Source organism: Pongo pygmaeus, chromosome 6, assembly GCF_028885625.2.
Source record: "Pongo pygmaeus isolate AG05252 chromosome 6, NHGRI_mPonPyg2-v2.0_pri, whole genome shotgun sequence".
Lineage (NCBI taxonomy): Eukaryota > Metazoa > Chordata > Mammalia > Primates > Hominidae > Pongo > Pongo pygmaeus.
The window spans coordinates 150601738-150621531 of NC_072379.2; the positions used below are offsets into that span (position 1 = coordinate 150601738).

Below are 19794 nucleotides of genomic sequence, written 5' to 3' on the forward strand. Positions count from 1 at the left end.
GCTTTTGTTCAAGTTTTCATTTCCCAGCAAAGACCAACTTTCCTTTGATTTTGATGGAGGAAAGATTAGCTACATAAATCATTTGAAATTAAAGCAAACCAAACACAACACAAACATGAAAGGAATATCAAATGCTTCCCTGAATTAAAAGGGTTCCAATCCCAGCACCTCTGAAGTTGGGCAGCGTCTTTACTACTTGACCTTAAAGAGGTAACCCAGAAGAAAAAAGAACTGGAGTTGTTAAGAGAAGAGAGAACAGCCAGCTGGAGAGGAACCAATGACAAGCATTAGAGGCAGCTCTTGGCTGGAGGAAGAAAGCAGTCTGCCTTCAGCGTCTCGTACAAAAGTCTCCTGGTGCACTGTGCAGAGCCAGGCTTGGTTTAAAGTCTCTATTGTTAGTCAGATATCAGCACAACCAGAGTCAGGGTCAAACAGGGAACTCACAAAATGAGTTGAATATTTAAAAAAAAAAAAAAAAAGTGATGTGCCCAGATAAATTACAAGAAAAAAAAGCCATCTTTAATTGATGTATAAGAAATTTTAGCTGTTAATTTCCATGAGGATTACAAATGTTAAGATTAATGCAAGCATAAAATTAGCCAACTGTCTATAGCTCAAGAAAATCTGCCATTCAGTATGCCGTATATTAAACAGTAAAAATATTCAAACAGGACACTTTTGAAAATAAGCTTCATGCCCTGGTGGAAGAATGGATTATCTCAGAGAATTGAGCTCAGCAGTACATAAATTCTTAAATGAAATATCCAGTCCTTATTTGGGAGTGTAGCTTTATCTTAGTGTTTGCTGAGATACAGAAGTTCATTAGTAACTTGCCAGCTGATGTAAGATACAGATAGGCCACTGAATGAGCACACTGTGTCTGTATTGATAGTTTTATTTCCAATGGAACTGAGATCAAGCACCGTGCTTGCTGGTTAGTTATACAGCTTTTTTTCTGGGGAAATTTTAGAAAGCTTTTTGTGCCCTAAGAGTCCCTCTGGGGTTTTCCTGCTGCACAGATTGTCATGTTCTGTGCAATGTGACTCTGAGATCCTGGTCCACAGCTGATTGGGTCAGAGAGGGGCACCTGACCCTAGGGCAGCCAGTTTCTAAGCTGGCCTGTGGCTGACTCAGAGCTCTGCTCAAAAGAGCCATCTATTCTTTGTGGTGATTGGCTTGCTCAGCCAGAGGATGTTTGAATATAAGATGCAAGAGTCTGCAGTCGGAAGCAGGGTGGAGGCTGAAGGACACCCAGGGAGACTGGAGCTACGAGGCAGCAGAAGCCACGAAGCAGACAGAGCAACCATGGATGCGGGGATCACGGAGGAGTGGAGTGATGGGGAGGGACCACCGCCCACTGCTGCTCTTGGGGTGACGGCAGAAAGAGCAGGAGAGCAGGGCTGTATCCCCAACAGGGTTCCTGTTCTAAGCACGTTTGTGTGCGGGAGGCTGGCTGTGCAGCTGCCTGACCGTTCTGTTTCTTTTCAGTACAACCCTGTCACTAAGGTAACCAGACTATAGCTTTTTCTAGGGAGCCAGGATACCAAGCAAAGCCTTTGCTTATCAAACTGACTGGTTCTCACTAGGGGCTCTCAGAATCTCTGAGTGAGTTCGGCCAAGTGCTGGTCTTTGCATGTCGGTATTCAGCCAGAATACACGCAAAGGAAGAGGAGGGTAGGCCGGCTAGTAATGCAACCAAGAGAAATATTAGGGAGTAGATAATTAAATTCTATGAAATTGAAGGATATGTCTTAGAAAGTATTTATGTATTGATTTTTGAAACAGGGTCTTGCTCTGGCACCCAGGCCAGAGCGCAGTGGCACGATCATAGCTCACCGGGACCAAACTCCTAGGCTCGAGGGATCCTCTTGCCTCAGCTTCCCGAGTAGATGGAACTACTGGTGTGGGCCACCACACCTGCCTAATGGTTTTATTTTTAGTAGAGACAAGGTCTCACTATGTTGCCCAGGCTGGTCTTGAATTCTTGGGCTCAAGCGATTCTCCTGCCTCAGCTTCGTAAAGTGCTGGGGTTACAGGCGTGAGCCACTGCGCCTGACTTGTCTTAGAATTTATGGTAAATTATTACAGTAGTCCTCCCTTAACCACAGTTTTGCTCTCTGTGGTTTCAGTTACCCATGGGTGACCCTGGTCCAAAAATATTAAATGAAAAATTCCAGAAACAATTCGTAAGTTTTAAGTTGCATGCCGTCCCTGAGTCGCATGATGAAATCTTGCTCCATCCTGCTCTGTCCAGCCCAGATGTGAATCAGATATCCCTTTCTCTAGGTACTCGTACCGTACACACTACCTGCCCTTTAGTGACTTGGTAGCCATCCCAGTTACCACATAAGAAAAACATAGTCTATATAGGGTTCAGTACTACTCATGGTTTCAGGCATCCACTGGGGGCCTTGGAACACATTTCCTGTGGATAAGGGGGAACTACTGTTCTTTTACAATTTGGGATTGTATAAGCTGGGCACAGTGGTTCACACCTGTAATCCCAGGGCTTTGGGAGGCTGAGGTGGAAGGATCGCTTGAGGCCAGGAGTTTGAGACCAGCCTGGGCAACACAGGGAGAACCTGTTCTCTACAAAACAGCGAAAAAAAAAAAAAAAATTAGCTGGGCATGGTGGTACACATCTGTAGTCCCAGCTACTCAGGAGGCTGAGGCGGATGGCTTGAGCCCAGGAATTCAAGGCTGCAATGAGCTATGATGTTACCACTGCACTTCAGCCTGGGCAACAGAGTGAGACTCTGTCTCTAAAAACAAAATTTAAAAAATCTTGGGATTGTATAAATAAATTTCCATGAAACAAGAATTGTTGATTATAACAAAGGCCAACATTTCATCTTTTTAGTTTTGTGGCTTTTTTACTCTTGAAACCTCTTTTTGCATTTAAATAATTTTGCTTCAAATAGGGTAAAGTATTAGCAGAGGCAACAAAGACTACTCATGGTTACCGGTAGATCCATGCAACCAAAGCTTCCCGAAGATTTAGGCTTTTTCTTAAGGCATTCACTGGTAAAGTTATTTTATTATTATTATTATCATTTTTGAGACGAAGTCTTGCTCTGTTCTCCAGGCTGGAGTGTAGTGGCACAATCTCGGCTCACTGCAACCTCCACCTCCCAGGATCAAGTGATTCTCCTGCCTCAGCTTCCTGAGTAGCTGGGATTACAGGTGCGCACCACCACGCCTGGCTTATTTTTGTATTTTTTTAATTTTTATTTTTTTAGTAGAGATAGGATTTCACTATGTTGGCCAGGCAGGTCTTGAACTCCTGACCTCAAGTGATCCACCCTCCTCAGCCTCCCAAAGTGCTGGGATTACAGGCGTGAGCCACCACACCTGGTCAAAAAATTATTATTTTGTATACAGGTGTAATAAAATGCATAAAAGAAATCATATTTTAAAATCTCTTGAAAATTCATTATCCAGAGGTAACTCCTATTAGTACTTTGGTACAATGTACTTCTAGACTTTTTCTAATCACATTTCTATGTATTTAGAGCCTACAAAAATGAAATCATACTGTCTATACCATTTAATGCCATCTGTTTGGCAAATATGCATCTATCCGCAGCATAAATTTGAATGTCTGTGTAGTATTCCATTATATGTATCATAAGCTACTCCAACAATAATAGCAATCTATGGCGCTTTTACTTGGATTCAAGTGCCTTCTATGCATGACCTCGACTAACCCTCACACTGACTCTACGAGGATAGGTATGATTTAGTGCCTCCCTTTAACAAGCAAAAATCTGAGGTTTAGGGCTGCTGGCCTGCCCAGTTGCTCCCCCTGTCATGTGGCGATTGGAAGGCAGGCTCCCTGTTTCCAGAGCACGCACCCTGACAACCACTTTTGTGCTTCCTATTGTTGGACACTTTGGAAACCACCAAAGTGGTTTCCAAAAAGCTACATGCCAATTGTTATTGTGGTATAAATATAATTTTTAAAAATTAAACCAGATAATCATATAATATGATAAATGTCATAGAATATGTTTGAAAAGTAAAAGCAGTCCATTTTTATACCTGTCTCACTAATATTTAACTAACTCAAATGACAACTTACGCTAATTCTATTCTTAGAGACGTTAATGAAATTGCTGTGTTCATTCCCTCCATTCCTCTCCTGCGGTCAAACCGCCCCAGACAGGGACACCGTGTGGTTTTGAGAGGCCTCTGGCTGAGCTCCTCACCTGCTGGCAGCGTCTCTTCTTCCCCAGGCCCAGCCAAGAGAGGAGCCACAGCCTGGAGACAGAAAGGATACGGTGCCTCTCCTCCCTGCAGTCCTGTTCCTAGGACTTCCACCATGCCCTATCCCCATGTTTTGTCCCCATACTGAGGGTTGGGGATTAAATTAAAGAGCATCCCTACACATGTTGCATAAGACCCACTCGGCACATATTTCCCCAGTAGGAAAGCAGCACAGTACCTTTCCTTACAAAGGCTATTTCTAGAAACTGCTCGCTAGGTGTAACTTGAACCTGATACTGGTCAATACTTCTCCTGGAAGCAGAGTGAGCTCATGAGCTGATGGAGGGCTGACTTTCAACTTTATTAGACTGTGATACCCAGTGAGGTTGGCAGATATTTTCCAATTTGATTCAGATGATCTCTGAGAAATGGTCAGTTTAATCCGGATTTCCTAGGATGAAGCTCTTGGCACCTCATTCAGCCTTCTATATGGTTACATGCAGGGCTAGAGTCCAGGAGATGTACTCAGAAGAGGCACAGATGGATTCTAGTCTCCTGTGGGATCAGGACACATTTAAAGAATTCAAGGTCTTCAAAGAGGAACACAGGTGCCCCGGGAGTATGAAAAGCTGTCCAAGAGGCAGGGCACAGTGACTCACCCCTGTAATCCCAGCACCTTGGGAGGCTGAGGCAGGAGAATCACTTGAGGTCAGGAGTTTGACACCAGCCTGCCCAACATGGCAAAACCCATCTCTACTAAAAATACAAAGTTAGCTGGTTGTGGGGGTGCACGCCTGTAGTCCCAGCTACTCAGGAGGCTGAGGCAGGAGAACTGCTTGAACCCAGGAGGCAGAGGTTGCAGAGAGCCGAGATCATGCCACTGCATTCCAGCCTGGACGACAGAGCGAGACTCTGTCTCAGGAAAAAAAAAAAAAAAAAAAGCTGTCCAAGAGCTACACAGGAACAGACAATGGAAAGAGAATCAATTTCCAGGTTTTCAAGTGACATGGACATGCCCTTTCCTAGTTGGGTCTGCCTGGAATGCACCTGAGTTTGCTGTGGCTCTTTTCCCTCCTCAGAAAAGAAAGGTAGACCGCTCGCCAGTCCTAAGTCCTACTAGGTTGCATTATTCCTGATGTACCAAACAATGGGACACCAAAGCAGGGAGCACTCCTTTAGTGATTCACGGGAACATCACAAGCCCTGATGCTTCCTATGCTCTTCCTTCTCATTCACATTTACCTTCAGGCTGCAGCCTGATGTTACAAGTGTGGTGTTGAGTTGGGAAGTTCAGAATTCAGAAGCGGGGGAGAGAGGGGTGGTGAGAAGAGCACTTTGCATGGACTCCCCTCTTCCATCCCTGGACTGTTGCCAATAAATCTCAATTTTGAACAAGAGTTTCATGAGAGCAAAACAAGGAGAACATTGAAAAGAAATAATGTATATGTATATGACAACCACTTTTTTTTTTTTTTTTTTTTTAACAGAGACAGGGTCTCACTCTGTCACCCAGGTGAGAGTACAGTGGCACAATCATAGCCCAGTGTAGCCTCAACCTCCTGGCCTCAAGCAGTCTTCCCACCTTGGCCTTCCAAAATGCTGGGATTACAGCAGTGAGCCACTGCGCCTGGTCTAAAAACTACTTACTAAAAATAGTTATCAGAACATCATTCTTTTCCACTGCTGTCTCTTAAAACTCCCTCTCTAGCATGCATTGTTAACTGGAAAGAAAAGAACTTCATTTTATTATTTTATTTTATTTTTGAGACAGGGTCTTGCTCTGTTGTCCAGGCTAGGGTGCAGTGGTGCAATCTTGGCTCACTGCAACCTCCACCTCCTGGGTTCAAGTGATCATCCCACCTCAGCCTTCCCAGTAGCTGGGACTACAGGTGTGTGTCACCAGACCCAGCTAATTTGTATATTTTTAGTAGAGATGGGGTCTCACCATGTTGGCCAGGCTGGTCTCAAGCTCCTGACCTCAGGTGATCCACCCGCCTTGGACTCCCAATATGCTGGGGTTACAGGTGTGAACCACCGCACCCAGCCAAAAAGAACTTTAAATAGCCAAAGCAGTATATGATGATTAAGCTACTTCTATTTATGCAAAATAAGTTAAGCAAAACTCAACAGAACTGAAAAGAGAAGTAGAAATCATGTGGGAAATTTTAATACTTTTCTCTCAGTAATTGATAGATTGAGTAGTTTTTGAAAATCAGTAAGGATAGGGAAGATTTGATAATAAACTCACCAAACTTGTTAACTAACACCTATAGAACATTGCACTCAACAAACGGAGAATACACATTCTTTCCAAGCATATATAAACCACTTATGGAAACTGGCCCTGCAATGGGTCAGAAAGCAAGTCTCGACAAATTTCCAAGAGTTTCTCACATCGATCATGTTCTCTGACCACAATGCAAATGAGTTAGAAGTCAATAACAAAACATAGAAAAGAGAACTCCATACCTCTGGAAAATAGGAAATACACATCTACATAATTCATGGGTCAAAAAATCAGAAAGAAAATTAGAAAATATTTAGAACTGAATAAGAAAAATGCCACAAATGAGCACTATGAGTCAACATTTATGAGATGCCATAAAAGGAAAAATATTAAGCTTAAATGCTTACTTTAGGGGGAGAAAAGACTGAATGTTAAACAGCTTCGTAACCTCTTTTATAAGTTAGGACTGGGCGCGTCGGCTCATACCTGTAGTCCCAGCACTTTGGGAGGCTGAGGAGGGCAGATTGCTTGAGCTCAGGAGTTTGAGACCAGCCTGGGCAACATGGCAAAACCCCATCTCTACAAAAAATTAGCTGGGCGTGGTGGCATGCACCTGAACTCTCAGCCACTCGGGAGGCTGAGGCAGGAAGATCACCTGAGCCTGGGAGGTTGAGGCCGCAGTGAGCTGTGATTGTGTCACTGCACTCCAGCCTGGGTGACCGAGTGAGACCCTGTCTCAAAACAACAACAACAACTAATTAGGACAAAGAATAAACTCTAGGAAAGCAGAAAGAAGAGAAAAGAAAGAGCAGAAACCAAAGATATAGAAAACAAACGTTAAATATCCATACGGCAAAGTGTTATTTTTGTTTTTATTTTTGTTTTGAGTCAGAGTCTTGCTCTGTCGCCCAGGCTGGAGTGCAGTGGTATAATCTCCACTCATTGCAACCTCTGCCTCCCAGGTTCAAGTGATTATCCTGCCTCAGCCTCCCGAGTAGCTGGGATTACAGGTGCCCACTACCACGGCTGGCTAATTTTTGTATTTTTAGTAGAGACGGGGTTTCACCGTGTTGGCCAGGCTGGTCTCGAACTCCTGACCTCAAGTGATCTGCCCACCTTGGCCTCCCAAAGTGCTGGGATCACAGGCGTGAGCCACCGCACCTGATGGCAAAATGTTGTTTTCAGAAAGAACTAATAAAATTGGCCAGCTTCTGGCTGGGCAGGCAGCAGGTCTAGAAAAGTCATTCATCCAGATGGAAGCAGGAGGATGGGAAGGTGCAGGAGGGAGGTCTCTGAGAAGAACAGAAACACAAAGTACCTGAGGTGCAACTCACTGTGAGGAGACGAACAGGTTTCTAAAAAATTTCCATAGCAGCTGCGCCATTTTGCTTTCCCACCAACAGTGTACAGGGGTTCCCTTTTCCCCCACGCCCTTGCCAACTCTTGTTGCCTTAGGTCTTATTGATAACAGCCATCCTAACAGTAATGGGGTGATACCTCATTGTGGCTTTGACTTATATTTCTTTCATGGTTAGTGATGCTGGGCCTTTGTATGTCTTCTTTGGAGAAATGTCTGTTCAAGTCCTTACCTCATTTTTGAATCAGGTTGTTAGTTTTTTTGCCATTGAGTTGTAGGAGTTCCTTATATATTTTGTTATTAACCCTTTACCGGATTATGGCTTACAAATATTTTCTTGCATTGTATCGTTGCCTCTTCACTCTGTTGGTTGTGTCCTCTGATGTGCAGAAGCTTTTTAGTTTGTTGTAATCCCATTTGTATATTTTTGCTCTTGTGGCTGTGCTTTTGGTGTCATATCCAAGAAATCATTGCCAAGACCAATGTCAAGGAGGTTTTTCCTTATGTTTTCTTCTAAGAGTTTTGGGGGATGAATTAGTGATAGAACACTAATGGAACACTAAGCAAATGAAAAAGTGATTGCTGAGGTCGAGCAAGGCAGTGGGTGAGGTCATCTGGGGATGGGGGCTTTTCAGGTGAAGAGGAGCACAGGCAGGTTGATGATGTTGGCCACAAACATTGGAATCTGAACTAGAAGGAAGGGAGGGAAGCCAGTGAGAGTTTGGAGGGGTTGTGGGTTGGCCTTCTCGTTTGGGACTTGAGCAAGGGGGCTGGAGAAGGAGGAGTTTGTCCTCAAGATCAGCACGTTCTTTCCTTCAGTGACCACATACTTGAAATTAATGGTGGACAGGCAGGGGTGCGAGGCTGCCACCCTGCCTGTCATTTCACTTTCCAACAACATGTGCTCCCGGGATCCTCAGATGATCATTTAGTTTCACAAACAGAGGAAGGAGCATTCGTTCTCTAAGACACTTTGCAAATAAGAGAAGAAAGTGCACCCTGTTTTCTTTCTAAAAAAATGTTTACACTTCCTAAAAAACACTGTATTTTTTAAAAAGCATTTGGGTCAACTAATTTATAGCACAAATAGGACTTTATGGGGGGAAGTATTATGAACACATCAAAAGTATTCATCACTATGTGTTTTGCTAAGATGCCTGAAATCTATAATATGGTTACTTTAAGTGAGTTTCCTTTCAATGTGCTAATAATAGTAGCATGACCTATTTCTAATGAATGCATTTTAAAGTACCAGGAAATGAATCTCTGTTGCCATTTGAAAAATCTCAAGTGCCTGTTTTTAACTCTCAGCCATATCTTTCCTATCAGATACATTTTAATTTTAATATGTCTCAGTTAAGATACAGTTACTTTGAAAGCAAAGAAAATGGTTTACTTTTCTTAGGAACAACTTTTTATTATGGAACATTTCAAACACATACACAGCACTTAGCTCTGTCACACTAATCAATGCCTGGCCAATCTTGTTACATCTGTCCCCCAAGCCACTCTCCCACCTCCATTCCTCTGAATGATTCCAAAGCAAACCCCAAACGTTATATTAGTTCATGGATAAATGTTGCAGTGTATGTCTCTAGCAGATGAGAACTTTTTTTTTTTTTTTTTTTTGAGACAGGGTCTCACTCTGTTGCTCAGGCTGGAGTGCAGTGGTGTGATCATGCTCACTGCAGCCTCATCCTCCTGGGCTCAAGGGATCCTCCCACCTCAGCCTTCTGCGTAGCTGGGACTATAGGCGCATGCCACCATGCTCTGGCTAATTTTTTGATTTCTTTGTAGAGATGAGGTCTCACTGTTGTCCAGGCTGGTCTTGAACTCCTGGACTCCAGCGATCCTCCTGTCTTGTCCTTCCAAAGTGCTGGGATTACAGGTGTGAGCCACTCTGTTCAGCTAAGGACTGAGGAGGGGGGACTCATTTTTTAAAAGGACAAAACCATGTCCATAACACCATGATCCTACCTAAAGAAATCCTGGAATTCCTCAGTGTTATCAACTACTCAGTCAATATTCAAATCTCTGAATTATGAAATCATTTTTAAAAAGGGTCTCCACATTGAATTTGGCCTATGTAGTTGCATTCATTGTCCCCTGTCCCCCCACTTTGTTTTCTTACAGTGCATCTGTTGAGGAATACAGGTTTTGTGGATTTTGCCCATTGTAGGCTCATTGTTTGGGTTCCTCTGTCTGCACTTCCTGTACACGAACAGTTAGACCTAAGTGGCTTGATCTGATTCAAGTTTGATTTTTTTTTTTTTTTGGTAAGAAGACAGGATAGGTTTGACCACTGTTTGATCTGAGGTCTGCCTTTCTTCCTTTAAAAACATGAAATAGAAGGCATACGGGAGGAATCTGCTGCGGGAAAACACAGATCGATGCTGTTGCATTTCATCTTCCAAGAGTAAGGCTATGTCCAGCTTGGGGAGTGGCAGTGGACATCTCTGTTGATTGTGTCCTTGGCTGTGTAGAAGCTTTGTATTTTGATGCAGTCCACTTGTCTACTTTTGCTTTTGCTGCCTGTACATCTGTTTCATTTACATGATCTCACTTAACATGCTAAGTGTTTTATGTGCCAAGTGTTTTACTTACATTATTTCACTTATGCCTCCCAAGTGCCTCCAGAAGAAGGTGCTGTTATCCCCATTTTACAGATCTGGAAGTCGAGATCCAGAGAAGTGAAGAACCAGTTTTAAGGCTAGAGGCATAGGGTGGGGAGGATCAGGGGCAGCCTGTGCTCGTCACAGCGACTGCACATTCCGCTGACCTCTAGGATGTGCCTGGAGATCGGCTGCCCCCCACTTCAGCAGTCAGCCCAAAGGGCAAACATAAGAAACGTTTCGGGAGGGAACAAGGGCCTCCATCCTTTCCTGTGTGGGGCTGTTACTCTTTCAGCTTGACATGCATCTCCTTGTCTTCTTGATGAAGCATGTAAGATGGATACACTCAAAGTGACACTTACATTCTGCTCCCAACTAGGAATCTCTTATTTCCCTCAGGGTTCCCTCTGGGAGGAGAGGGGCTCCTAAGCTGCTGCCTTGGGTGCCCTTTGTGCTTCCTAGGTCTAGTTTCTCTGTTATTAAGATTGAGGCTTTGATCTCACCTAATGGCAAAAACGGGTAAAAATGTCAAAACTTGTATTGCAGAAAAAAAAATCAGTAAAAGAGGGTGCAAAGAGAGGCATTTGTATTAACTTCCTGGGGCTGCCGTAGCAAAGTACCACAAACTGGCTGGCTTAAAACAAGGGACACAGATTCTCTCACAGTTTTGGAGGCCAGAAGGCTGAAATCAAAGCGTTGCAGGGCCACGCTCCCTCTGAAGGCTCTGGGGAGAATCTGTTCCACGCTTCCTTAGCTTTCGGGGTTATGCCAATCCTTGGTATTTCTTAGTTCGTGCATGTGTCACTCCAACCTCTGCTTCCAATGTCACATGCTGTTCTCTTTGTGGATCTGCTGTGGTTGAATGTGTCCCCTAAAGTTCATGAGTTGGAAGCCTAATCCCCAGTGTGACAGCATTGAGAGGTAGGACATTTAAGAAGAATGTAATGGATTAATGTCCTTATGGTGAGAGTGGGTTTCTTATAAAAGCAAGTTTGGGGCAGGCGTGGTGGCTCAGGCCTATAATCCTAGCACTTTGGGAGGCCGAGGCCGGTGAATCACCTGAGGTCGGGAGTTCAAAACCAGCCTGGCCAATATGGCAAAACACTGTCTCTACTAAAAATACAAAAAAATGAGCTGGGGGTGGTGGTGGGCGCCTGTAATCCCAGCTACCCAGGAGGCTAAGGCAGGAGAATTTCTTGAACCTGGGAGGCGGAGGTTGCAGTGAGCCAAGATCATGCCACTGTACTCCAGCCTGGGTGACAGAGTCAGACTCCATCTCAAACAAACAAACAAAAAAAAACCAAAAAAAAAAAAAGCAAGTGTGGGCTCCTGGGCTCCCTCTTGCCTTGTGATGCCATTGGCCATGCTATGACTCAGCAAGAAGGCCCTCACCAGATATGGCCCCTTGATTTTGGACTTCCCAGCCTCTAGAACCGTGAGCCAAATAAACTTCTTGTTTATAAATGATGCACTCTGTGGTTCTCTGCTATAGCAGCACCGAATAGACTAACACAGCATCTGTGTCCAAACTGCCCTCTTAAGGACGCTGGTCATAGTGGATTAAAGCCCACCCTAACGGCTTCATCTTAACTTGAATATATTTGCAAAGACACAATTTCCAATAAGGTCACATGCATAAGTAACCAGGGGTGACAATGACATTATATGTTTTGGGGGGACACAGTTGAGCTCACAGCAGCCATTTGGAACTGGGATTAAGGGCATAGGCTATGGCCAGGTGCGGTAGCTCACGCCTGCAGTCCCAAGCACTTTGGGAAGCCAAAGTGGGAGGACTGCTTGAGCCCAGGAATTTGAGACCAGCTTGGGCAACATAGGGAGACCACATTTCTACAAAGAAGAAAAAAAACCACATTAAATGAGCTGGGCATGGTGGCACATGCCTGTAGTCCCAGCTACTCAGGAAGCTGAGCTGGGAGGATCACTTAAGCCCAGGAGGTCAAGTCTGCAGTGAGCTGTGATTCCACCACTGCACCCAAGCCTGGGTGACAGCAAGATCTTGTTTCAAAAAAACAAAAAACAAAAAACAAAAAAACCCCAAAACACACACGCGCACACACACACACACACAAATAACCAAAAAACGAGCATAGGATTTGGTATTAGACTGTTTCGAAGGCCTCAAATTTGGCGTGGTATGAACTTGGCCAAATTAGTTAACATTTCTGGGATAATAAAGACTACCTCATGATATTGTGTGAAGATTAAAAAAGATCATGTGTACAAAGCACTTGGCTGAGTGCCTGGCAGGAAGAAGCACTTGGTGGTTGGTGGGTCTCCTCCCCTTATTTTCCTTTGCATTCTTGTTATTTGCAGTAGTAGTAATGATTAATAGTCTGTGGTCTAAGCAGGCCTCATCATGAGGGTGAGATTTCAGCAGGACTTGAAGGAGGCAGGGGAGCTGGCCCAGCTGGTATCTGGAGAAAATATTCCAGGGAGAGGAAACAGCTGTAACAAAGCTTCCAGATCCTTCTTACATTGCTCTGCTTTATGATTTTTTTCTTTTTCCTTTCTTCCCCCACACTGGAATGCAAGCTCCTGAGCACGGGTGTTTACTGCCTCCTAGATGAGTCCTAAGCCCCCAAAACAGTGCCCGGTGTGGAGCAGGGCACTCTGTGCACAGTGTAACAGTTGTTAAATAAATCAGTATTGAAGCCCAGAGGGATTGAGGATGAAACATCTCTTATGTGAAGTTCTAAAAAGTCATGAGATGATGCGGACCGTGAGCCTCATGAGAGCCCCTCGTTGCAGGCCAGTTGGCTGGTGCCTGTATTTGAAAGACTCCTCCAAACCAGGGGTACCACCTTCTCCTCTTTCCACTGGACACTTCTGATTAGGACTTATCCCAGGGGCTGGTCCTAAAGCAGTACTTTTAAATTAAATTAAATTAAATTATTTCTTTCTTTATTTAAAGACAGAGTCTTGCTCTGTTGCCCAGGCTGGAGTGCAGTGGCAAGATCTCGATTCACTGCAACCTCCACCTCCCAGGTTCAAATGATTCTCCTGCATCAGCCTCAGCCTCCCTAGTAGCTGGGATTACAGGTGTGTGCCACCACGCCCAACTAATTTTTGTATTTTTAGTAGAGACAGGGTTTCACCATGTTGGCCAGGCTGGTCCCAAACTCCTGACCTCAAATGACCGCCCGCCTCGGCCTCCCAAAGTGTTGGGATTACAGGCGTGAGCCACTGTGCCCAGCCTTTTTTTTTAAAGACAGGATCTTGCTCTGTCACCCAGACTGGAGTGCAGTGGCACCATCTCAGCTCACTGCAGCACTGATCTTCTTGGGCTCAACTGATCCTCCCACCTCAGACTCCGGCATGGCTGGGACCACAGGCACACATCACTACGCCAGTTAATTTTTTATTTTTGTAGAGACGGGTCTCACTGTGTTGCCTAGGCTGGTCTTGAACTCCTGGCTTCAAGTGATCCTCCTCCCTTGGTCTCCCAAAGTGCTGGGATTAGAGGTATGAGTCACAGCATCTGGCCCCTAAAACAGTAAAAATCATGAAATCGTATGTCTGGATTTCAAGAGGCTGGCTCAGGAATGAGCTTATCAAATCTCTCCCTCAGTGGAGGTGAGGGGCAGTCTTTGTACTTCTGGCTCCTGGAGCCAGCCTTGTTTTTCTTTCTGAGCAGGCACTGGGACACTTTCCTCCATTCTCCTAAAAGGCAAGAGGAGCTCCCTCCACACATGACTACGTCGTATTCTTTGTGCACGGTTGGTCTGTGCACTTGGCCACCTCTGGATTTGTCTGTAACACTGCAGATTATGTGGCATCTCTCTAACTTTATTAAGTCAACTGGCAATCTAGAGGGAAAAGCTTTGTGTGATGGGGACGCTGCACCAGCGCCACAATCCATGTGATGTGCCAGCCTCCAGCAGCGCCACAATCCACATAGATGTGCTGGCCTTCACCAGCCACTGTTCAGACTCTGAACAGACATCAGTTGAGCACCTGCCACATGCCAGATCCTTGCCAGAGCTCAGAGCATCGAGATGAACAGGTCACCCTCCTCAAAGGACTCAGGGGACCACGGTGTCAACAACAACTGCTACTAACATTTATATGGTCCTTTAGAGCCTGCAAAGTGCTGTTGTCTATAAACAACTTGCCAGGCGAGAAAAACCAGTCTAAGCAAGGTAAGGGATTGCACAACAGCTTCCTGGCAGTGACAGCAGTGCTGGGCAGCAAACCCTCCTCTGACTGCAGATGCCAGCCGCCTTCAACCACTGCTCTCCACTGGCCAGGAGGGAGTGAGGGTCGGGCAGCGACAGTGACTTACAATAAATGCGGCTGTGTGTGTGGCGGGTCTTGTGCAGCCCATAGGGAGGGGGCATCTGTTTGCTGGGGAGGGAGAGGCACAGCAGAAGTCATATTTGATTCAGACCTTGAGAGATGAGCGGAATTGCTCTAGATGGAGAATCTGGAGATACGGTGCAGGCAGGCAGGTGTGGAAGCTGGGGACCGTTCTGGAGTGCAGGGAAGTGCATCAGTGTGGGCAGAGGCCAGTGAGGGCCTCTATCTCCCAGCTCAGGAGAGAAGGCTGGATTCTCTAGGCAGTGAGGGTTTCCCAGCACTGAAGTGATTCGATTTTTGGTTTAAAAATGCAGCCAGGCATAGTGGCCATAATTCGGAAGGGACACCTCTTAGGGCTTACAACTCGAATGCATTCAAAGCTGTTGGAAATGCTGCCCTCTTAGGAGATCTTTTCAAAGGGGTGTGGAGGAGGATTTAAAAATGCACAGAAAACGAGGAGGTTTCCAGCTTTTCTGCTTTGTGTATGCAGGAGCAGAGGTGAAGGAAGCTGTGTTGGAAACAGGAGTGAGGTGCCCAGGGACAGGGCTGTAGACAGAGGTGAGGGCTCCTCGACTGCCGCCCTCTCCCCTTGCCTGGCAGGTGAGTGAGGCCACTGCGGGAGCTTTGCTCCTCCTTCCTGGGCCTTTGCGCCCCGAGTCCCGCAGACTCCATCGCACACTCTCTCTCCTCTGCTCTCTGCAGCTCAGGAAAGTCGGCCACAGGCGCAGGGACCGGCTCTGGCTGCTTCTTCCCCATTGGCCCAAAGGGCACAGGTGAGGAGGGGGACAGCAGGAAAGGAAGCTGCTCTGAGAGCAGCGTCAGCCCAGCTGAGAGCCTGCCACTGTGTGCCAGGGGCAGCTCCCATCCAAAGCCTTTCGCCCTCCAATGCCTGTGAGGCCCAGGAGGTGGCTTGAATGAGTGAGCCAGGGGTCCTGGACGCGGGCAGAAGAGCAGGGCCTGGCCCATCGCAGTCCCCTCTCCCCACCCCAAGTTGTGACAACCGAAGATGTTTCCACATTGTCAAATGCCCCCCTGGGGAACAGAATCTCCCCTGGCCGCGAAGACCGTCCGCTTCCCAGAGTTTAGAAGACTAAACCTTCCTAAGAAATGTTCTAAGAAATTCTATCAGTGCAATACATTTACATCATAAACTCTTCTTAGAGATTAGAATGCGAAACAGAACCAACGTCCTTGATTTGTGACATGCACGTGCCCTTATCCACCACCCAGATGGCATTCAGGACATTCCTCTCAAGTGCCCTCAGCTCCACCTCAAGGTGGGGGTGGGACAGCACAGGGAGCCAGCGCCCACGGGGTCCCTCCAAGCCTCACCATGATGAGGTCAGGGCAGACACCTGGGGGACACCCAGCAAGGGTTTCTCTATCTACAACCACTTAAGACTTATTCCCTTCAAATCTCTCCTTCAATACATAGTTACCAATGTGTGGCCTTTAACTAGACTTGGCCTCGTTCAGGGCCACTTTCCCTTATTCCTACAAAGGCACTGAGCAGGAGCAGCACGCTCACCACAGCCACGCCTTCACCATTTGCTAGGAACAAATGCCAACCCTTCACTGGAAGAGGGCACCAGGCCTTTGTTAGTTGTAGCCTGACAACAGAAGAGGCTGCTCCAAGGCCAAGCCTCAGTGAGAGGCCTGTTGTGAGCCGGGCTGTGCCTGGTGTCTCTGCACAACTCAGGAGCCTGGAACAAGCATGCCTGAGGGAGACCAAGCTCTGCTGAATGACCCTCGTGGGAATAGGAATCGCGAGTACCTTTCTATGTGCCCCGAAACCCTTTTCTAAAGCAAAAATATGCTATGTCACCTACACACCTAGATACATGCCATGTCATCTACATAACTATACACGTGGTGACCTATAGTCATGTGTTGCATACCCATGAGAATGCATCGAGAAATGTGTTAGGCGATTTCGTCTTTTTTTTTTGAGCTGGAGTCTTGCTCTGTCACCCAGGCTGGAGTGCAGTGGTATGATCTAGGCTCACTGCAATCTCCTTCTGCTGGGTTCAAGTGATTCTCCTGCCTCAGCCTCCCGAGTAGCTGGGATTACAGGTGCCTGTCACCACACCTGGCTAAGTTTTGTATTTTTAGTAGAGACGGGGGTTTCACCATGTTGGCCAGGCTGGTCTCGAACTCCTGACCTCAGGTGATCCGCCCGCCTCGGCCTCCCAAAGTGCTGGGATTACGGATGTGAGCCACTGCGCCTGGCCTAGGTGATTTCATCTTTGTGTGAATGTCATAGAGTGTACTTACACAATCCTAGATGGTGCAGCCCACTACACGCCTGGGTTATATGGTGTGGCCTATGGCTCCTAGGCCACCAAACTGTATAGCATGTTACTGCAGACAACTGTAACACAATGGTATTTGTGCATCTAAACATAGAAAATGTACAGTAAAATGATGGTGTTATAATCTTATGGGACCACTGTCATATATGCAGTCTGTCCTTGACTGAAGCATCTGTACATGGTCCATGACTGTACCTATATATGTGCCACATCACCTGTATGTAGATATGTAGCCTGCAGACACTCATGTGTTGGGTACACAAACAAGGAGCAGATTGATAAATAATCTTTGAGTTTCAAAATTGTGTTGTTTTGGCAGCTTTGTGACTTTTTCCTTTCTCCCCAATATTACCATTAGCTTAAATCACAACCACTATTGTTTCTATGGGGAAAACATACACATTTGCTCTCTCTCATATTTGGTCTACTAGGAAAAGAAAAAACTGATACCTTAGCACACATGCAAAAAACCTGTGTGGCAATTTTAAATTAAATATATTCATACTCAGCCAGGCACGGTGGCTCACGCCTGTAATCCCAGCACTCTGGTAGGCTGAGGCAGGTGGATCGCCTGAAGTCAGAAGTTTGAGATCAGCCTGGCCAACATGGTGAAACCCCATTTCTACTAAAAATACACACACACACACAAATTAGCTGGGCGTGGTGGTGCATGCCTGTGATCCCAGCTGCTTGGGAGTCTGAGGCAGAAGAGTCGCTTGAACCCGGAAGGCGGAGGTTGCAGTGAGCAGAGATCGCGCCACTGCACTCCAGCCTGGGCGACAGAGCAAGACTCTGTCTCAAAAAAAAAAAATAATAAAATAAAATAAAAATAATAAATAAATATATTCATACTTAATAGTGGAGAGAGATAGTTTATGAATTAAACCCTGACTTTTTTTCCTGATAACGGAAAAGAGATGAAATTCATGTACTTCTTTATTTGGGAAGAAATAGCTAAGTGGAAAACTGCATGTAGAATTTTAATCGATAGGTGCTGAAATATAAGGTATTTTAAATAACTTCTTTAACAAAATGGTAGATAGTAGGATTTATTTTAATTTTTCAATCTGAAAAAAAAACCCAAAACAAAAAAAACCAAACTATCCTCATATATATATATATATATATATATACACAGTGTCAACATTTTCAGAGCACTTACATTAGGAAACATTGTTTCTCTTCAACTGTATGACAATACTGTATATGCCACAATAAAATTTACAAAAACAATCGCATCAGCAGTCATACAAACATCATGATTTTACATTTCAATACAGAAGAAAAAAAATAGACATCTTCCCGGCACTTGGCTCCCGCCTGACGGCAACGTCTCCTCCACACTTTGAGACCTCAGCTTTTAAAACCCAGCAGCGGCTATTTCAGAAGTCATGTCCTTTCCAGATCCAAACTTAAATAATGAGAAGTTTGCCATTTCAAAATAACTGAGAGTTTATTCATGGATGTGGTGAAGTTTACTCCACCAAAAGATGTGTAAAAAAGCTGCATGAAAGTAAAAATAAATAAAGCTGTTGTAAAGCAGCCTCGTTGACGCAGTAGCCCAGAACAAAACACTTACGTGTAAAAGTGTCATTAAAGTTTTAAAGTAATTATTTATATTCAAATTACAACTTTTTGACAAATCTAATGAAAACAAACTGATTTGGTAAAAGGTTCAAAGACTTCCACATTCAAGCTCGGTGTTGTTTCGCACGCGTGCGCCCCGGCTGCGGCAGTGACATATTGCTGTATTCGGACATAAGGCACTGTGATCTGAACATGCCGTGCACTCACCTTATGTCACATCACCTGTTCCATACCAGTGAATTCTTTGAAATGAAAAATAATGAAAACTTCAGGACACAGTGCACTTTAATGACATACAGCATTTAAAATCCTTCAGACAAAGGTCTGAAAAGTCTTTTAATGCAAGCCTGAATCTTCAAGCACATAAAATCTTTCTTTTTTAAGCTTAATTTCAACATCACTGGAAGAAATACCCATCGTTAAACCGATATACATTCTTAACCACTTGCAGCCAGTGTTCATGAGGCAAAACGTGACCCAGAAACTTTGTTCAAGTTCTCCTCCTAGGGCGTCTACATTCACGGCGGTCACTCCGTTTCCGTCTCCTTTTGTTTGGCACCTGTCAGTGGATGGAAGATGAAAGTTTCAAAGCTCATGGTAACAGCAGGGTTCTCTACCCCAGGGGTTTCTACCTGTGCCTGGCAGTGCCTTAGAAGGATGATCCAGAGGCTTCGGAGGAGGGCGACGTGGGAAGGAGCAGGTGGCCCAAGCTCCCATCTCCCACCCAATCGTGCCTGCAGCTTGGATCCACGTAACATCTTGTCATTCTAAATATGTCAGATTTAACTTGGAAAAAAAAAGAGTTCCACTCCTAAAAAATTTTACTAATATGTAGGTATGTTTTAGTGAAGGTGTGAAGTATTTCAGTTGTGCACACTTACAAATATGTATTAAAAAAAGCCTCAGGCCAGGCATGGTGGCTCACGTGTATAATCCCAGCACTTTGGGAGGCCGAGGTGGGCGGATCACCTGAGGTCAGGAGTTCAAGACCAGCCTGGCCAACATGGTGAAACCCCGTCTCTACTAAAAATACAAAAATTAGCTGGGCGTAGTGGCGGGCACCTGAAATCCCAGCTACTCAGGAGGCTGAGGCAGGAGAATCGCTTGAATCCGGGAGGCAGAGGTTGCAGTGAGCCGAGAGGTCATGCCATTGCACTCCAGCCTGGGTGACAAGAG

General features: G+C 45.3%; 1 protein-coding gene across 4 annotated transcripts in view; it reads right to left on the minus strand.

Moving 5' to 3' along the window:
• Positions 1-18064: 18064 nt before the first annotated feature.
• The window catches only part of PRKAG2 (protein kinase AMP-activated non-catalytic subunit gamma 2), a 329233-nt gene continuing 327503 nt past the window's right edge, over positions 18065-19794 (minus strand). For all 4 annotated transcript variants that reach the window (XM_054493712.2, XM_054493711.2, XM_054493718.2 and 1 more), the window contains one exon: positions 18065-19177. In XM_054493712.2, coding sequence (XP_054349687.1) covers positions 19146-19177 — 32 coding nt within the window. In that variant the 3' untranslated portion in view covers positions 18065-19145. The remainder of the gene's footprint in view (positions 19178-19794) is intronic.